The 22062-nt window shown below is 37.3% G+C and overlaps 1 protein-coding gene across 1 annotated transcript in view; it reads left to right on the top strand.

Moving 5' to 3' along the window:
* The window catches only part of LOC150103852 (transforming growth factor beta receptor type 3-like), a 315988-nt gene that overhangs the window by 277193 nt on the left and 16733 nt on the right, over positions 1–22062 (top strand). Inside the window, exons 14-15 of the mRNA XM_090397076.1 lie at positions 6698–6899; positions 19596–19731. Coding sequence (XP_090253202.1) covers positions 6698–6899; positions 19596–19731 — 338 coding nt within the window. The remainder of the gene's footprint in view (positions 1–6697; positions 6900–19595; positions 19732–22062) is intronic.

Raw genomic sequence — 22062 nt, 5'->3', positions numbered from 1 at the left:
CGCAAAATGTTTCATCGGAGTGGGCGATTTCTTCAGGCGTGAGAGAACATAGAAAGCCAATAAAAAACACTATAAAGAAACATTGAGTCACTATAAAACTATAAATTCGACTATAAACCACAGTTAACTTTGAACTGGAGCTACAGTCCGTGTTAAAGTTCTATTGTTAGACACCTGCACGTGTGGCTTCACAAGTGCACCAATATCTGACAGCAGAGCTGAATGAATCCGGTAAATTGTAGCTGAGGATACTGTTTATATGAAGAGGGTCCATGACAATTTCTTTAGACTCAACTATGCAGTGTTCTACCTCGTCGTGGCATATGTGAAGGTTTGAAGTTGTTGTTCAGTTTATCTCATGTTGGCAGCCTTCATTATTTGTGTTTACTGAAAACAGGACAAGGCTTGAGAGGGCACTAGCTCTGGTTCTTTTGTAAGCAATGTCTCTTCGGCTTCGAGACGTAGGAGGATGGATTTTTCTGTTTGGCCGTAGTATGGTTTTCTGCAGTCACGTGATTTTGTACACACCTGAGAATTGTAGATGGTTGTGAGCTTGCGCTTGTATTTGCTTAAACTTGATCTTAGTTTGGGAAGAGTAGAGAAGCACGTTTTTATGTTAAACTTTCCCAAAATTCTTCTTAGTTTCTTGGAGAGCATGCTGATGTATGGCAAGGAGATATAACCTTTGGGGTTGTCCTGTGTATCTACGTTGTTTCGTTGACGGTGGTATAGTTGTTTATTGATAGTTTTTGAAGGTCCTATTAAGATGTTATAGTTCATTTTTTAGTTCTTCTTCTTCATCTGACAGTACAGATCTGGCACGATGTGCTAGAGTTGAGATGATACCCATCTTCTGTGCCGGATAGTGATGTGAGGATGTATGCAGTTATCTGTCTGTTTGCGTAGGTTTTCTAAAGATTGAGATTTTTATGGAGTCAGATGTCTTAGTAAGTTTTACGTCCAGAAAAGGTAGAGATCCATTTTCTTCAATGTCCATGATTAATTTGATGTCTTCGTGGAAGTGAAGTGATTGCTTAAGTGATTTAAAAAAGTGTGAAGATTGTTCTAATTCTCGGATCTCAGTCAGTATATAAAAGTATGAATATATATATATATATATATACACACACACACACACACACACACACACACACACACACACACACACACATACATACATACATACACTTATTTGAAGGTATGTCTGTTAGCTCAGTCAGTTTTGATGATGTCCTTTGGTTGGAAAGACCTAGATTCAAATCCCATATAGAAAGTAAAGAACTTTCTCTTGGCTTGGAGGTGGTGAGTTTTTCTCCCAGAAACTTGGGTTTTTCTCACAAAACTGGCCAGAAGCAGAACAAAATGGAGACTACTATATATTAAATTATTATTATCTGAGACCTCCAGGGAGTCAACTACTCGTTGTAGGAGACTATATATATATATATATATAATCCAAATCAGTTGCACACAGTACTCCATATGCAGTCTGATCAAGGTGTTATACAAGGAGGGAACCATAATCTCATCATTGCTATAATCCAGTGTGACCTCTAAACTTCAAGTCTCTCTCCACAATCCCCCCCATCCCCCCTGGTGTGCTAAGGGTACCGTTAAATCTGTGGAGCATTTCTTCAAAAAAAAAAATGCGACAATATATTGTCAAGTCCTACTGCTTGTTAACATCAGGTTTACTTATTTCCTCAGGTTGCAGATCATTAAATGAAGACTCCTCAGGTTCAGAAGAGTTTATGGACTATAAGGAACCATCTCATGCTAATAAATGTAATAAGAGAGATACATTAAAGAAAAAATAATAAAGTTTGATTATCATCAAACTTTATTACAACATCAAGACAATCTTCAAATCCCCAACAAAATTAAGAAATTTACTTAGCTCCTCCAAAGATCCTCTTCTATACCTCCCGCCCACGGGTTTACAAAATTCATTATACCTGTAACCTACTTTACATAGGGGGAAACAGGACGCACCATCCCAATCAGAAAAGATGAACACAAACGCCACATTAAATATCTCCACTATGGTAAAACAGGCCTATCAGACCACGCACTCCAAACATTTTGTTCACACAACCGTCATCTTTGAAGTCTTATCCCATGAGTTTTGAAGACAACAGTTGTCGAAATGGCTCACACCCCATCACTCCCACCCCTGACTTTTCCCCTTAAATCCCTCCTCTTTCCCTCAAAAAAAAATTTCCATTTTCAGATCCTTCTCTCACAACATCCCCCTCCCAAAATGCTCTCTATCTACACAATAATATTTATACATATATTAAAAAACCTGGGTTTTGTCAAATAATTTTCCCACATTACTTCATCCCCCCCCCCAAAAAAAAACCTTCTTTTAACAACTTTAACAGCATGAAGGCACATCGCCGGAATAAGGAGACAGAAAACAACATCCAAAAGGTATGTCCAAAATTTCTCCTATATTTTATTCTTCATATATTAGTTTTATAGCACTTCAGTAATGCTCTAGAATTTTTGGGTAAAGAGCCAATGACATTGTAAAAAAAGGGGCACTCCTAAACAAAAGTAGGCTATATTAACCATTAAAATAAAGTGAAAAAAAGCTTTCTGTAATCCAAAATTCTGATCTCAAATTCATTCTTAATTGGGATTCTGGTAATTTCATGAATTTTTTTCTCCTTATTTCTCACAGAAAAAGAGCCATTTTTTTCCAGTTTTATTGTTGACAACATCCAAATTTCTAGACAATTTAATCTTTCTCTTCTTGGGATAAATTTAATCTGCAGTCTCTCTCTCTCTCTCAAGGCATTGCTTTATCTCTGAACAACTAACTATACAAATTGCAAATCTGTCTAACTATTGAATACCATCGTATTTGGGGTGGTGTCCCTTAGAGCTTTCTAAAAAGACTTGGCTCATTACAGAAAGCATTTGGGTTGATTTAATGATCTCTTAGCAATTTCATTTCTCACCCAAAAAAATTAAGTAGTAAGTACATCCCTTGAGGGTACATGGCAGGAATTTGGTGATGATGATGATAAAAATATAAAAGTAAGTAAAATAAATAAAAAAAAAAGAGACTTAGCCCACCTGCAGTACTAATACACTATAGGTTTGCAACCTTTAATGGTAGTTTAAAAAATCACCCAGTCTCTGTCACACACACAGATGCTCAATCTCTGGTGCTTGCATTTTTTTTCAAATATTTCCACAGTCACTATTCATTAGAATTGGCATTAGTAATGCTGCTCCCCCTCCAAATTTATCAAAAGATGTGCAGTAGCTATTTCAATGCTCTTTCACAATTCAACTCCAAACTCACAGAACAATTTTTTCCCATTTTTGAAAGTTTATTTTTCACTTGGTTAAAGTATAATAAAATTAGTTTAATCCTTTATCCAAGTGTGGGCAAACAAAGTTTGTGCCTGAAAGTATCTTCAAGACTGGGTTAAGGTGGTACAACACCAGGACAACTCGTTGTAAAGGTGGAGCAAGCTACCAACACTCCTATCTCAGTATCTCCTATAATGCAAAACACATCTCCTTGTGGATATGTCTAATGTTATGCATTAAGGGAAGGGTCACTACCCAGACTAGTTTCGACCTTTATTGAGGTCGAATGGGAGTTCATGTCTCTCATCATCGGCCTTTGGAGAATAAAGCATGCTGAGGGTCAGCAAACAGTAAGAGAGGAGAATAATGAAAGATAGAGTAGGATAGTAGAAAGAGGCCTCAGTCAACCTGTTTTGCCTTATATGGCTAATTGGTCTGTGACACATATTCTCAATTTATCTGTTAAAAAAAAAGAAAATTTAACCATAAAAATTTTGACTAATAGTTCACTTATAAATTTATCCTTAATAATTTCGTCAGTTATCTATGAAGGAGATCCATTGACCTGTTTTGAAAACAATAATTTCAGTTAGAACTTTTTTTTTTTTTTTTTTTAAATTACATAAAAATCAAAGGACTTAAGGTCCAGTCAGTTGAACTGAAAGGGAACAAAATAAGGAACTTGCAGACCTGGTACTACTGGGACTTAGAATGGGGTAGAAGACTGGCCCGGGAGATGCCACTCACAAGGAGCAGCACCGCCTCGCAGCAAACCTTTGCAGCCCGGGTTCTCAGATCTACCCCCCCTTATTTGGAGTAAAGGAAACCGTGCCAGCGAAAGCTTTGTGGCGAGGAAGAACAGAGTGATTGTTACTTTTCCTAGGGAGAGTTAGGTGGAGTTTTAGATATACTAAAGAAATATACAGGGCTTGATGCGTCCCTGTATAAGAAAGCATATTTTCGGTGGTTTGCAGTATTTGTTCACAAATTTAAAGTCGCCTAATAGATGTCTCTCTTGCGCAAGAAATTTAGGAAGGTAAAAAAAAGAAACCTTTCCTTATTCCTGCGTACGTTAAATTTGCGTCCCGTACCTGGGATTTTTTCCGTACCTTCCAGATGTGATACTTTAAGACGTTAATTAAAAAAATGGCGAATTTTTGGATCTTGTTGACTGGTGGCGGGAATTGCAGGTGTATGACCTCTTCTAGTGATAGCATCGGGATTCCCAGTGCTGTGCTCAGTCTTTGCCAGACGCGCTGGGCTGGTGGGCAAAAATAAAAGAAATGCTCCACCGTTTCCACGCCCCAGCAGACATCACAAAAGGGATCGCACGGACTGGGTACGTACCTAGATTTAACCTGTTTCACCGGGAGCCGCCCATAAGCTATTCGCCAAGCCAGATCCCGATGAAAAGGCTGTCCCCAGCTATTCTTGATGTTTTTAAAGATAATTTCATTGTTTGTCCCGAGGTTTGGTGTATCACGCCTGGAGAGTTGGAAGAAATCCCAGTATACTGCTTTCGATTTGTGTGTGAGGATTTCTGTTCCTTTATCTCTAAGTACTGTGAGTGATTTTACTAGTGTGCAGTACCACTTGGGCACAACCCTTGCACAGGGTCCAGCATAGTCTGTGGTTCCAAAGAGGGGGAGGAAAAGTCCTATAAAATATCTAATTAGGAGGCCTGAAATATGGTTTGAGTGTTTAAGGCCTTCCGTACGGTTTTGAATGTATTTGCATAAAGCAAGGTTTTGAGATCAGGCAGAGCGTACCTCCTTCTTCATGTTTTAGTTGCAGGTATTGTTTTTTAACCTCATGTTTTTTTTCATTCCAGAAGAAATCTATGAGTTTTTTGGATAATTGATTTTCTTGTAGCAGTGTGATGCCTGTGATATTGATTGTGTGCATCAGCATTGGGGTAATGATTGTTTTTATCACTGTGGCTCCGCCATAAAAGGAGAAAAAGGTTGGTTTTGGGGGGGGTGGGGGGGGGGGGGGGTGGGGGGGGGGGGGGGTGGGGGGGGGGGGGGGTGGGGGGGGGGGGGGGTGGGGGGGGGGGGGGGTGGGGGGGGGGGGGGGTGGGGGGGGGGGGGGGTGGGGGGGGGGGGGGGTGGGGGGGGGGGGGGGTGGGGGGGGGGGGGGGTGGGGGGGGGGGGGGGTGGGGGGGGGGGGGGGTGGGGGGGGGGGGGGGTGGGGGGGGGGGGGGGTGGGGGGGGGGGGGGGTGGGGGGGGGGGGGGGTGGGGGGGGGGGGGGGTGGGGGGGGGGGGGGGTGGGGGGGGGGGGGGGTGGGGGGGGGGGGGGGTGGGGGGGGGGGGGGGTGGGGGGGGGGGGGGGTGGGGGGGGGGGGGGGTGGGGGGGGGGGGGGGTGGGGGGGGGGGGGGGTGGGGGGGGGGGGGGGTGGGGGGGGGGGGGGGTGGGGGGGGGGGGGGGTGGGGGGGGGGGGGGGTGGGGGGGGGGGGGGGTGGGGGGGGGGGCCTGGCTCCCACTGAAGAGACCTCAATAAAGGTCGAAACTAGTCTGGGTAGTGGCCCTTCCCTTAATGCATAACATTAGACATATCTGCAAGGAGATGTTTTGCATTACATTATAGGAGATATGAGATAGGAGTTTTGGTAGCTTGCTCCACCTTTGCAACGAGTTGCCCTGGTGTTGTACCACCTTAACCCAGTCCTGAAGATACTTTCAGGTGTAAACTTTGTTTGCCCACACTTGGATAAAGGATTAAACTAATTTTATTATATTTTCCCATTTTTGTTCTTTCTACTGTGGAACAGTCTTCTGTCTTATCTATTTCCAAAAGTATACAATCTACAAGTCTTCAAATCTATGTGAATAACTTCCTATGTATCCTGAACCTTGTTCTTATCCTACTAATCTACTGTACTGCCTATGTATCCTGAACTTTGTTCTTATCCATAGTACTAATCTACTGTATAGATCAAACAACTTCTCATTATGGGATTACAATTAAAAAAAAAAAAGTCAACATAGAATACAATTTTCCCTCCTTTCAAACTTCCAAATTGCCAGTTCATTCTCATTTCATCAAATTGCCAATTTATCTTTAACATTGATGTAACTTGATAAATAGAAAATTACATATTGGTTCAGAGACTACTTAGGTTAATAATCCTGCATTTATTATATGCTATGGGCTTCCTCCTAGTTACCTGATTCAACCCTTTAACACAACATAAGTGCCTTATATGTTGTATTAAAGTTATATGTGAAATGAACTTGGATTTTTTTCCCTTTGGTTTAGATTAGAGGTTATCCAATCTTTATAAACCCAACCAAACTTAAAAATATTTGGTAAGTCTGTTTTAATATATATTAAAATGTATTCTTTATGTATTTTTTTTAAAAATCTAGCTGTCCAGCAGATTTGAGTGTAGAATTGTTATCTGAAAGATTGTGTATTAGTAAAGATTCAGATTCATTACGACGACAGCGATTTTCGTTCCAATTGAGTGAGGATTTTGTAAATGAAGATGTTTTCCTCCATTGCCGTCTTAGTGTTTGTGTGAACCCATCATCATCCATGCCATTCCTTGCTCAGCAAGGGATTAAACAGGTTAGTAATGCAGTTAACATCTGAAGGCTTTAGTGGTTGTTGTCAATAGGTCTTGGAATTATAGTGTATATATATATGTCCCTAATTTGGTTATTAATTTTTGATTGGTTTTTGCCTATGATCAGCTCATTCAGAAAGAAGCTGGTCACAATAGCAGCACAGACTAACACTTAGTTATTAGAAACATAAATAATAAATAAATGTAAATAGTTTCTTACAAATATGAGTAAATTTCAGGCTAAAGTTAATATCCACATCTTGATGAAACTTAACATCATCTTCCCCTTATGTGTTATGCTTAGTTGCCTGTCTCAGCCATGTGAATTGGTTTATTATTATTAAATAATATACAAGCACCTCCATAGAGTCTGAAGACTCATTGCAAGAGACCAATTTATCCACATAATCTATCATACCTCTCCTTGAACCCATTCACAACTTTCCAAGTGAAAACTCTAGTCCTCACACCCTGCTAACCACACTTTTACTCATCTCCCATGGGTGTCCTCTTGTTCTGCCACCCCCCTATCCAAGTGCTGAAACATTTCCCCTGCATTGATCCTGTAAAACCCTTTAAGTAAATTTAATGTTTCTATCATATCCACTTTTTTTCACCCATCAACCAACTTCTGCAGTCCACACACACTCTCAATCTATCCTCATAATGAGTGTTCCACTGACCACTCACCATCTTGTGAATTTTTTCCACTGCTTCCTCATCTCCAAGAGACTTAGGAGACCAGACCTGAGCACAGTAATCCAGATGTGGACATATTAATTAAGGCCTTATAAAAAGTAATAACAACTTCGTTTTCTCTACTTGTCCGTGTGTTCTTCAATAGTGAAGTAATCTTATGAACTTCTTTAGCAGTATGTCCTTGAAACTTCAACTCTCTATTTACCACCATCCCTAAATCCCTAGCTTTATCTCTATTTCCTGGAGTACATTTCCATCAATCTGGTACACAGCTTGTAATCTATTTATCTCAAAATTCATAAGTTTACATTTCTCCACATTAAATTGATACCCATTATCTTTTGCCCATATTGACAGCCTATTTAAATCATCCTGGAAACTCTCCACATTGCATTGATTCACTGTTACTCTACTTAATTTTGCATCATAAGCAAATAGCTGAATATTTCTTTTCAAGTTATTTCTGATATCATTTATGTAGAAATTGAACAGTAGTAGTCCTAGCACTAAACCTTCGGCACACCACTAGTCACTAGCTTTCGCCTGGATTCTACTCCTCCATATACCACTTTTTGATATCTGTCAGCCACCCTCTTATCCACATAACCAGTGTCATATCCATCACCATTTGTTCTAATTTGCATAACAGAGTTCCTTGTAGTATTCAGTTAAATGTCTTCACAAAATCCAACAGATCGTGTAGACATTTCTCTTATCCAACTCAGCTGTCTCTCCATTATAAAAAGTTAGTAAATTACTAAGATTTAATTACTATTAGGTTTCATAGAAACCTAATGAATTCTCTGATAAGGCAGTTAATATCTGCATAGACACACACCACTTTCTGTCAGTTTCATGCATTCTCTGACCATTTTTTATCTACCTTGCAGAATGAAAATTACAAAAACTATGCTGCCCTATAAGACTGACTAGCTCACCTTCAGTTGAAAAGACCTTTTAAAGGTTTTTCATGTACTAGATGAGATTTGAACCCAGGTTTTTCCAATTATAGAAATTGTCATTACTGATTGAGCTATGGAGACTCATTTGGTAAGGACTGCTTATAGCTACTTATTACAAATACAAGTAACTTAATTGCAGACTTGACTTAACAAAAAACAGAACAAGAAAGAGATTGCCTGTTAAATTAAAAAAAAAAAAAATAACTTCCAAAGCCTGTTAGAGTTCTTTGGTTCATTTAACTATAATTAATAATTTCATACATGGCATGCATGTAACATATCAAGTGCCATCAATGTTTATTGGCACACATACCTTACATTCTATGTCTTTTTTGCTGAAACTTGTTATCAAGGTTGTGCACATGTTGTGTATGAAATTATTAATCAGATTTTGATGAATACATGCAAAAAAAAATGGGGCATCATCATAACTCTCATGGACAGGTCTTATTCCAGTCTAAGTAATTGAGTTTGAACACATTCAGATCACCATTATAAACAATGGTTATGATCTAAAATCAGTATGTAAATTCAAAAAAAAATCCCCTCACATATAAAGAAGTTTAGGAGGGATAAGGGAGGAATGAGGACACATCTTTAAATCATCATTATCAAAGATGTGTTTAGTTTTCGGAATCCTTACTCAAATACTGAAGAGTACAAAATCTGTCATGCTTGAGATATGACCTATGTAGACCAGGTGGAGGAAATAAGACAAAAGAAACATATGAAATATTTTGAGAAAGGAACACACACACACACACACAAAATTGTATTATTTGGAATATGGCACAAATGCCATACATTACCTACAACACTTACATTCAAAAATTCAGTGAAGATGCAGAGATTATGTGCATTTCATCTGAAAGCAATAAAAACCAAGGCCTTATTCTCAATTGACAAGAGTTCTAAATGATAATCTCTATGTTTTTTGTTAACTCATATCTGTAAGTAATAAAATTAATAGAATATTCATCATCATCATCAAATTCCTGCCATGTACCCTCAAGGGGTGTTACAGGATATGATAATACTACATGAAAAAAATTACATCATTATTAATTTCCTATCTACAATTTTCCTCCAAATCAGTCTGTTACTTGTCAAGACTCCAACATTATCAGATCTTATATTTCTATCATCTAAAGCACTTTGTACTGTATCAATCCACCTATATCTTGGTCTTCCTCTGGGTCGTTTTGCTGCCAACCTGGCAGAGAACACTTGTTTTGCTAATCTTTCCTCGCCCATTCTGTTTAAGTGACCATACCACCTGAGATTAGCTCTGCTAACGCATTCCTGGATGCTGACAATGTCAAGTTCTTTCCTAATATCCTCATTTTTAATATGATAATGCCATTGATGCCATCTGTTCACGCCTATAATCTTTCTCAGGATTCTCATATCTATGGTCTCTAGTCTTTGGTCAAGTGTTTTACTTCTGACCCAGCTCTCAGATCCATAAGTTAAAACTGGTTTGAACACTGTCTTGTATACAGCTAATTTAGTGTTCCGACTAATTTCTCTCTTATTCCATATGAATTTATTCAATTGACTTCCCACCATACCAACTTTGCTGATTCTGTTGTCTATTTCTATATTTAATTTACCGTCTTCAGTAAAAATCGTGCCTAAATAGCTGAAATGTTTTACTTGTTCCACAGGTTCTCCATTCACAATGCAGTTGACATTTTCAATGATTCTGCCTATTTTCATTGTCTTTGTCTTTTTATTGCTGACCTTCATACCATATCTATTACAACAGCTATTCAATTTAGTCAGAGAATCTTGTAGACTTGTAGCGGATTTATTTAGAAGTATAACATCATCCGCATAAAGCAAAGAGCTGACATTAACATCTCCAATTTTGATATCATGTTTAATACCACTTTCCTTCATAATGTGATCCATATAGATAATGAATAACAGAGGGGATAATGTACATCCTTGTCTCACACCAGATTTAACATTAAACCATCTTCCTGTACTTCCTTCAATTCTAACTGCTGACTTACAACTCAAATAAAGACTAAGTATTGCTTGATATAATGCCCCATTGACACCATATAACTGCAGCATATTGAATAGCTTCTCTCTTGGCACCTTGTCATATGCCTTTTCCAGATCGACAAAACTTAAATACAGATCTTTGTTATATTCCCATGCTTTCTCGACTATTTGTCGTAAAGTGAAGATCTGATCCTGACAGCCTCTATTTGGCCTGAATCCAGCTTGTTCTTCACCAAGCTTTTCTTCCACAATTCTTCTCAACCGTTTCTCAAGTATACTTGCATAGATCTTGCCAGGAACACTCAGTAGGGAAATACCTCTGTAATTCTCACATGCAGTTTTATTTCCCTTTTTATATATGGGTACTGTGAGAGCTCTACTCCAATCATCGGGAATTCGTCCCTCTGTCCAGGCTTTCTGAACTATGCAGTGCAGCCACTGTAAGACTCTCATACCACGATACTTTAGCATTTCTGGTCGAATATCATCTACTCCTGCTGCCTCTACACATTTCAAGCCTTTGATGGCTTTTTCTACTTCTAGTATGGATATGTATTCCTGACTGCATGCCTGGTCAGTGTTTTTTACCACTGTGCTGTCATCACTGCTTGTTTCATTTAGCAGTTTTTCAAAGTAATTACTCCATACTTCAAGGATATCTTTTTCTCCCGTTTTCATGTCACCTTTATCATCTTTAATTCCTTTTACAGCACTCTTTCCTCCATTCTTAAGCTTCTTCAACAACCTCCAGAATATTTTGCCACCTTCTTGATATTTATTTTCTATATTCTTGCCAAAGTCTTCCCATGACTTTTGTTTAGCTAGTTTTACACAGTGTTTAGCATTCTTGCATTTGTCTCTATATTCTCTAAGAGCACAGGCTGACTTATTTGACAGGAACTTTTGGTATGCTTTCTTCTTTTCCTTCACTCCCTCTTTAACTTCCTGTGTCCACCAGGGAGTTCTGATTTTTTTATCCTTACAGATAACCTCACCACATGCCTCTCTGGCAGAATCAATCAATGTTTTCTTCAGAGTTTGCCACTGAATCTCCAAAGTTTGATTCCTGTTCTCAAACTCTTTCATTTTTTCTTCAATAATCTTTGTGTATTTTAGCCTACTGTTCACATCTGAGAGCTGCTCAACTTTTATTCGCTTTAAAACTTTCTTACATGTTATTCTTTTCAATAATAGAATATTAGAATATTAATAGAATATTAATGAATAAATCAGGCAGATCAATGTGGGTGTGTCATAATTGAAAAAGCAGTGCGATTAAGTCATAGAAAATACCAATTTACAGAAAGTAAAATAACCAGTATAAATTTTAATTTGTTGCATGTCAGAAAGAGCCATACAGCTTCATTTTGGCAGTTAAAATTATAAAAAAATGTGGATATTAAAGATTACTTTTATGCATCAACTGAGAGTTCACTTATGAAAAATAGATTTCTTTAACACTGAATGAGAATTTTTGCTCTCTTAAGGTTTCTGCTTGGCCTCTGAAGAGAACCAACTAGTTCAGAATAGCTGTCAGGCCAGTGAAACCTTAAAAAAATGCACTAATAAAAGGCGAACATACGTGCACTTGGGCAGCAGTCATGCAAGCTAAGGCAGCTCTGATGCCGAGGATTGTATTCTCATAAGCTCTCAGGTCAAATTTTATGACACTTTCATAAGTTTTTTCAAACATTCGGCTTTGAAAGAATGCTGGATCTTTAATATCCACTTTTCCATGAACTTGCAAAGTGATTTAAAGGCTGACAGTATGAACAAAAGATAATTAATGCCAGTTTAATGCTGGACATATTGCAATATTCTAAAAGTGGTCAAAGTAGCTTACAGGAATACTTGATTATTGAAGAACACATTGTCAGGTATAAATGTTTTTATTTCTCTTTATAAGGTTTTCATATTGCCACATCTGGATTATTGTGCCAGATCTTGTCACTTGGATTTCCTTTGGATAAGAAAATGGCAGAGAGAATCAAGAGGCAAATGTTCTGTGTTTGGTTGATAGGGAGAAAAGAAGTTAGAATATAATAGAAATGCATAACTTACTAAAAGGGTTTTATAGGATTGATACAGAGAAATGTTTCAGTGCATGACTATTATTATTATTATTTATTATTATTACGGGTATCTCCATGGAGTCAGTAGACTCATCGCGGGAGACCCAAACTAGCAAAACAATATCTGTCATATCTCTTCTTGAATTCATTTACAGACGAAGAGCTCTAGAGGGGAGAACAAGGAGTTACCCTAGAAACTGAGTAAGAGTGTGTGTTCAACAGGAATTTCAGGACTAGATTTTTTACTTAGTGAGTAGTGAATGAGGGCAATGACTTTCCAGAGTCTATTGTGAGCACTTTGTCACTGAATGAGTTCATGGAGAGGTATATTAGTTAGCGTTGGTCTTTCCCATAGTGAATCTTCTGACCATGGAGGTGCCAGGTCTAAGAGGAAAGTGACCATTGGGGTACCGTAGGAGTCTGAACGATTGGATAATGTATTTCAAAGCTAAATTAAAAATTATTGGCACTAGATTATCACCTTGGTTTAATCCTTGAATTATTGGAATGGGATCTGTTAAATCATTTTATATTTTAACCTGTACTTCTGAATTTTCCATTGTTAGCCATGTTAAGTTAAGCCAAGATGAGTTACTAGCTTATCTGGTATTCCAGAATGTATCATAATCTCATAATTTTCATCATATATATATCTCATATATCACATAATCTTATATAAGTGCTAAATCTAGTTACACTTAAGTATATTTTCAGCTAAAGGGTAACAATTTTCAATACCATCTTTTACATATAGTAAAGGAAACATAGTAAAACTTAATGCCAAATAGAATTAAATTAATGCACTTGGTAGTCATGTACATTTTGTTTATGTGTGTGTGTTAATCCTTTTTAACCTCCCTACTGGCTGAATTGAATAAAATACACACCTATTGTAGATAGTAGAATTTTTTCAAGGAATCAAAACATGAGCAACTCTTTTATCCCTACACCACTGTTAATCATCTTAACTGTGATGGTAGAGCCATTAGTAGATTAGCTGTAATAGAGTGACCTTTTTGTTCACTTGGCTTAAAGTATACTGTTTTACTTGGAATTTCCTTTATCAGAAATTGCCCTTCATTGTTTTAACTTTGCTTTGCAGTTTATTTATTTTGTTTGTTTGCAAGGGTAAAAATAGATTACATGCATGCAGAAATAAATTACTTATTCTGAAATATGATAGTCAGTTTTAGCAATTAATTTATTTACTAGTGATAGATTGCCATTTTTATTTTTCAGATTCATGTAATGGAACAGAGGGAGTGCTATTGATGATAGAGAAAGAGTTATGTCCATACAAAGTAGAGATGCAAGAGGGAAATAGTGCCAGTGGTTTTGAGGCAGTATGGTGTGAGATAGAGGTGAATGGAATGAAATACTTAGTTGGATGTTGTTATAGACCAAGAAATGTGGATGGCAGTGACTATGAAATGTATAATCAAATTAGCCAAGCAAATAAGAAAAGAGTGATCATTATGGGCGATTTTAATTATGGCAATATAGACTGGAATGATGAGATAGCAACTGGAAGTAAAGAAAATGAGTTTCTTGAGTTTTTGAGGGATAACTACCTCAGACAGTATGTAACAGAGGACACGAGGATTGAGGGTCTTGGATTTGGTCATCTCATCAGAGGATGTAATTATAAAGGAAGTGTCAAATCACCCACCAATTGGTGAGAGTGACTATGAGGTGATTACCTGGGTTGTTGGTTGCCAGCAGTGTGAGGACCTCTGTAAGAAAAGGGTATATGTTGAACTACAAGGGGGGGGGGTGATTATGAAGAGCTCAGGAGACAGCTTGCAGGTGTAGCATGCAATGAGGAGTTAGCTGGAAAAGAGATCAATGCGGCTTGGGGGATTTTCAAAAACTATCTAGTGGATGCAATGTCTAAATGTATTCCAAGGGTGAGAAGGTTAAATAAGGTAGGTTTGAAATGGATGAATAAAGAGATTAAGCATGTGATACAGAGAAAAAGGGCATTATGGAGGCAGCATAAGAGAAGTGGAAATGATCAATTCCATGAGGACTACAAAGACCAGGCAAGGTGGGTCCTTGGTTGGTGAGGGTAGCTAAAGAGAGGTATGAACAGCAGTTAGCTAATGAAGCCAAAAAGAATCCTAAGAAGTTCTTTTAATATGTAGCCACCAAAAGAAAGAATGCTTATGGAAAGATGACATTGATTGGAGAAAATGGTATAAAGACAGCTGTGGCAGAAGGTGTGTTGGAGATACTTAATGAGAGTTCATAAAGGTCTTTCAATCTTGTGAATGTGACTTCATGGAGAGATTGAGAACAGTTGATGATGGGGAAGAGAGAGAGAGAGACTGACTGTAAGTGAGCAAGAGGTGTATGAGAAGTTGAGCAAACTAGATGTAAATAAGGCTGTTGGACTTGATAATACGCCACGTATTCTGAAGGAATGTGCCAGGGAGTTGATGCCAGCCTTGACATATTTTTTTTAATACGAGTCTTGCACTGGGTCAAGTTCCTAAGGAGGGCAAGATTGTGCCACTTCATAAAGGAGGTGATAGAATTCAAGCATCAAACTATAGGCCTATCTCTGTGTCAGATGTTGTGGTTAAGTTGTTGGAGAAGCTTGTGAGAACTAGGATCCAGAGTTGGGTTGACAACAATGGTATAATCTGTGATGGACAGCATGGATTTGCTAAAGGGAGGTCACGTTTTAATAATCTACTTACTTATTACAATAAGGTGACTGCTTCCATGGACAGAGGAGAAGTATACACAATAATATACTGTGTATGTTACTGTGTATACTGGATTGAAACTGGATGATCCTCGTATTAAGGCTTTATAAAGTGGAATACTAACTCCCTTATCTCTGCTTATTAGTGTGTTCTTCACTAAGTAATGCTGTGAGTTACCTTGGCTACTTTAGCAATATGCCCTCTAAACCTCTGTCTTCTCCTACTTCTGCTACCCCCAAATCCCTGGTTTCATCAATTTTCTGAGCACGGTTTCCTCAATGTGGTACATAACTTGTAATCTTTGTATCCCAAAATGCATAACTTTACGCTTTTTCACATTAAATTTACATCCACTATGTTTTGTCCACATCAGCAAACAATTAAATATCTTCATTCAAATTATTTCCTATATCATTTATGTAGTAATTAAACAGCAGTGATCCAAATGCAGACCCCCCCCCTTCTTGGCACACCACTAGTTACCTTCCTTCTCCTGTATTCTGCTCCTCCATATATTACTTTTTTATATCTGTCCATCAGTGACCCTTTTATTCATATCACCATTTTCTTATCCATCCCCATTTGTTGCAGTTTGCATAACAGAGTTGCATGTGGTATCCTGTCAAACACCTTTACAAAATCCAGCGGTATCAACATGTAGCTATTCCCTTTATCCAACTCAGCTATCACACTATCATGAAAAGTTAATAGTTACTAAGGGATGATCATCCCTTCACCAGGCCATGCTGTTCCTCATAGAGTATCATATTCTTATCTATCCATAATTCATAGAATAAGACAAGAATCCTTTATAAAAGCTGATTTCTTATGGAATGTCTTTATAAAGAAATTTATAAAACATTGTCCTACTTGAAAAATCTGATGGTCTACTTTTATTATCTTTATGGGAGTTAATACTTTTGCAATCTGCTAATTTTTCCTGATTTTTGATTATATATAATTACATTTTTTTTTGTTAGAAAAATATTTATCACTTTTTTGTTACCTTGCATTATCTACTAAGGTGATGAAACTTTCTAGAATTGTATGTTATTGTTTAATTGCTGTTCCATTTTTGTACTGAAGATGCCTAGGAAACATAGGCAAAAATGTTTAAATAAATTCTATTTTACATGTGAGTTATTCATTCTTGTATTTTATTCTTATTGTGCTAACTCAGGTTATTCTAATTTTGAAACTCAATTATTGCTAATTCCTATTCATCTTTTAAGTGGTTAGGTCAATTCATTCAGCATCAAGTCTTGTTTCACCTTCTAAGTACTCCCTTCATCTTTTAGAAATTTCTTCCTTATGATATAAGAATACTGCCATATAATTGTGCTTCTTGTTTTGTTTGTTGGATCAGTCCTTTTATATGCTTTATCTGTTCTTCCAGTCTTGGTTAAATCTATTTCTTTTCACTTCTCTATATATACTATTGTTCTTTTGCTTCTTTACATTTTCTATTTATTGTATTTTTCTTAGTTGTTTATATTTTTCTTTCTTTCTTCATTTGGAGATGTTTTGTGTTTTTTCTTTTCATCTGTTAGGTTTAGAATATCTCTTGAATGATCCATGGTTTTTTGAGTCTTCACCTGTTTTTTGATCTTGTGCAGTTATTGGCTGCCTTGATGACTATGTCCTTAAAATAAGTCCACTTCTGTGTTTTCTTTCTACTCTCTATCTCTCCAGTTTTAATGCTTTCATTGGCCTTCTGTTTATCAATGCTATGGTTTTCCTCTATTTTAAGCTTATTTATGTTCCATTTTCCTTAGTTATGACATCATTTTAAATGTCAAATTACATTTCATTAAAACCAAATTGTGGTCACTGTCTTCGTCAGCTCTAAGGTAACTTTTGCATGATCTTACTTGATTTTTAAACATATTTATCATAACATAATCTGTTTGATTTTCTATGTCCCAGCATTTTCCAAGTATATGTCGAAGTTTGTGTTTTAAAAGTTTGTGTAGGAGAACTGCTGGTGCTTTTGACTAGTCTATTTAAGTCTCAGCTCTGGCAAAGTTCCACAATAGTGGAAACAGAAAAATAATTCCTTTGCATAAAAGAGGATCTAAGTCTGGTAGCAAATTGTAGACCAATCATTATCCCAGGAGTGATGGTAAAAGTATTGAAAAATTTGGTCAAAAAGAGAATTCAGGAATGGGAGGAAATATGATACTTTATGAGGGATAGCTTGGCTTTGTGAAGGATCATCATGTCTTAGTAATTTACTGGCTTTTTATAATAGAGCGACAGCTGAGTTGGATAAAGGGAATAGCTGCATGATGATACTGCTGGATGCTGCAATGCCATTTGACAAGATACCTCACTATTTGATTAGAACTCTGTTACACAAGTTGCACGAAATGGGGATGGATGTAAAACTGGTGATATGGATAAAAGAGTGACTGATGGACAGATAACAAAAACTAGCATGTAGAGGAGCAAAATACAGGAGTAGGCAGATAATTTGTTTTGTGTCACTGGGCAGAAGCCCAGTGACACAAAACACTGCTTTTTAATTTATTAAAAAATTTTAACAAATTAAAAAGCAGGAAACACTGCTTTTTAATTTGTACATAAATGATATAGGAATAATTTGAAGGAAGATATTCAATTGTTTGCTAATGATGCAAAGTTGGATAGGGTAATAGTTAATCAGGATGATGTTGAGAGCTTGCAGCATGATATGATTTAAATGGGCTAACAGTATGGGATGTCATAATGGATGTCAATTTAATGTGAAAAAGTGTAAATTTATGCATTTTGGGATACAAAGATTAGAAGTTATGTACCACATTGAGAGAACTGTACTCCATGACATTGATGAAGCCTGTGATTTAGGAGTAAAAGTAGTAGATTGAGAGTTGAAGTTTAGAGGACATATTGCTAAAGTAGCCAGGGTAACTCATAGGATTACTTGGTTATTGAAGAACACACTCTTCGCAACCATATGCCTGGGGAAGGAGTGTCCTAGGTTCGATTCCCGTCGGTGACGTGAGGAGCTGAAAGATCTTCCTCAGCCATAGCCAAGTTAGCCAGTCTTGGGCGTGAGCAGCAGGGTTTTTTCCCCAGTTTATTCTGGGGTTTTTCATCCCGCAAAGCAGGCAAAACTGGCCTTGAGAACTCAACACTACAGGCCATAGGATACACCCGGGCATAAGGCTGACCACCTTATCCTGTAAACGGAGTAAGGTCTGATGATTAATGGACCCTCGACACCGCAAGGTAAAAGAGGATATAAGGAAGAAGATGATGATGATGACTAATAAGCAGACATAAGAGAGTTATGATTCCTCTTTATAATGCACTGATACATTAATTATGCATATAATCTCACCAGGTTATTTGATATGGCATGGGAGCTATTTGTTCACAACATAACTTCAGTCAAAACCATGCAGTCAAGTTGAATCCTCTTGTTAGTTATGTTCAGTATGCATCTGAGAACTTTCTTAGATCTGTTTGGCCATATGGTAGGCTAGTTGTAGTAGATTTGGTAAGTACTTGCTGCATTAAGTAATAACTACACTTTTGGTAGTACATTACAACCTGTCATCCTCAAGGGCATGTTGTATACAAAATAAACTACAAAACTATATACAAAATGCTACTTGATGTTGTACAAACAAATAAGATCAAAATCTTAAGTTCCAGCAGTTTGACACGTGCACATATGATGAGGTGTTATGCTATTGCCATTTATGATTTGTATTTGTTTGGCAAAAACATATCCTTCATTTTTGATAAACCTCAAAAAGTGGAAAATCCAATTCAGCTTGCATTTAAGTCATCCTTGCAGTTTAGCAAATTTGTACTTATTAAAACAGTTTCAAGAAAATATGGTGTTCATATTTTCAGTTGTAGAAAGCCATGATATCTCCATTCGGGCTAACTTAATCGAGACTTATTCAAAGTATGGACTGAGAGATCTGATTTTTCTTGTTGCTACTGTAGTGCTCTCTTTTTCATATTTTATATGACTGACTAAAGTGCAGAATGCTGAAATCACATAATCTCATATATTCCAGGTAATTTGTACTAAGGACTGGGGAAGGGACAATCATCAGCTATTAAGAAGATTGTTGGGGTTTGTGTCATGTTGACATCATATTGCTGCAGTGTGTATCTTACAGTTAAAAATGATAATAATGAACATAATAAATATATAAAACATTGTTTCCAATAGTGCTATTAATAATTTTATTAACATTTTATTTTATTTCTTTCATATGTAGTGTATGAAACCAGATGAGTATTGTGTAAATTACAGTTTGAAGCCATTTTTGGATCTCTCTCCTGGAAAACATGTTAATCTGCAGGTTCGTGGGCCGTTACATGTTGTGCCAAAATCTCGCTTAGATAAAAGCAAAGGTATGCATGATAGTATGGATATTTGTGAAAGAAGTAAACTAAAACAAATATGTAGTTACTGTGTTATTTTTTATGATTTGGAAATGCAATCTTTCTGAAAAGCATCCAGCATGGTGAGGACTATTGTCAAAAATCTAACATTGTAAAGAACATTCTAAATAATATCTGAAACATCTTTACACATTTTGTTACCTTGTGATAGTGGAACTATGTTGAACTATTAATATAGCTTCTTATGTTGTTTTTCATTTTTTAACATGTCCATTCATGTTTACTTACTTGTTTTAAAAGGCTAAAAGAACTATATATATGTCAAAAAAAAAAAGGGAAAAAAAGTAATAGTGTGCCTATCAGTAACTTGATAAGTTTTGAAATTATGCTAACCTGTTAGATTTCTGTATACATACTAGAAATATTAAACAGAAAATTTATTGTTATAGAAAATATAGAGAAGGATGCAGTTGATACTTGAACTGAAATTAAGCTCATAAATCATTTGATATTTCATTAAGATTGGATATTTCATTCAGAAAATCTTAATGTCCCTTTTATTGTATTGATAGAATAATCTTAGTGATGTCTATATCCTGTCCCATATTCTTATTATGGTTATTGATCAGGAAATGGCATGGTGGTGGTGTTGATCTAATCTGAAAATGGAAACTTACAACGGTCATCCATATTTTCAAAAACCATCACTAACAAGTCAGTTTTAGAAATATGTTACATTTTTTTTTCACATACAATGTGCTACAACAGTGATGGTCATTCTGGTGCGTCTCATTTTTTAGTGATGAATAAGAACAAAAGATGTACTTTTTTTTGGTGGGGAGGGGGGGGTAAATTCAACACATGAAATTTAGCAATGATTTGTACTGAAAGCTGACAATAAAATTCACTTTTGTGATGTGGTGCTGCAACGTATTTCTCCTCTTATACAGATCATATATTCAGTATGAAAATTCAGTTTGGTTCAACACACTACACACACCCACACACACTAACTGACCAGTATATTAAGTACACACACATATCAGTGCAGACTCATTGGTATTCTGAGTTATCCCAGATTTGACTGCAGAAGATCTGTGTTCTCTCATAGATAATCAATTGGTTTGAAACAGTGAGAGGGAGAGAGAGAGAGAGAGAGAGAGAGAGAGAACATTAACCTTCTAGAAGTAACTCTAAATAGTAGAGTTAGAAGTAAGATGGCTCTTACTTCTAACTCTACTGTTAGAAGTAAGAGCCATTTTCTGTCCACTGCTGGATGAAGGCCTCCCTTACTCCACTGAGTTCTGTTTTGAGTTTTTCTATGTCACAGAATTTCAGTCATCTCTTTAATTTCATCTTCTCACCATCTCTTTGGTCTTCCTATAGTTCTCTGATATCAACTTTGTCCATTTTCAAGTGGACAAAGCTACTACAAAGTTACTACTTGCAGTATGACCTGCTCATTGCCATTTGGATCTTTGAGTGGCTGTTATAATGTCTCTCACCATAGTCTGAGCTCTGATTCAAGTATTGCACATTCTATTTAGAATGGTAATACCGAGTAATGACCCCTCCATGTGGGGCACCTGTTCATGATGGAGGAAACCTCCCAGTGATGGTACTGGCCCTTTTCATTCTTCCTCCTTTTCGTTGCTTTTCTTCCCGTATTCTTCACTATACTTCTCCTGAGTCTTTTTCACTATCCTTTTTTCCAGACCACCATCACTGGGATCCAACACCCTGCTGCTGCGTTTGCTGTGCAGTGCAACCTGTGGACATCCAGAAAGGGGGATCCTGGTAGTCTTGCACTACTTCAGCCCCTGCTTCAACAAGATGGGTGGTCCTGGATGGCCCAGCCAGGATCAATCAGCTAGTGGACTTGCCTTCAAGGGTCAACAGTTTTGCAGTAAGTCTCTCACCCTATGGTCCGAGGGCAGGATCCTAGGCTTGCTGTAGTGCCAGTATAGCGTCCGGGTAGCCCTGGCATTCCACTCCTTCAACATGGGACGTTGAGAACATATATGGAAGTGATCACTTTCCTGTTCTCTGCACAATGCCTTCACAGGAACCATGTTCACCCACACAGATACCTATATGGAAAATAGACTAGGCTGACTGGAACACTTTCTCTCATCTTGCAAAATTTAATGCTGATGCCATCAGTCAAACATCATCAGGCAAAAAAAAAAGCCTATCAATGAAGCAGTAAAATATATAACAGAGTGCATTGTCCAGGCAGCAACAGCCTCTATCCCAAAAACATCATCACGGTTTCCACTCTATCCAAAGCCTTGGGAACCCAGAATGTCAGACAGCTAAAAAAGATCAACACAGAGCATG

This window comes from Typopeltis vanoorti, chromosome 8 (genome assembly GCF_054136105.1).
Source record: "Typopeltis vanoorti isolate ZY-2024b chromosome 8, IOZ_Tvanoo_1.0, whole genome shotgun sequence".
Lineage (NCBI taxonomy): Eukaryota > Metazoa > Arthropoda > Arachnida > Uropygi > Thelyphonidae > Typopeltis > Typopeltis vanoorti.
This window is presented reverse-complemented; position numbering and strand designations above follow the sequence as displayed.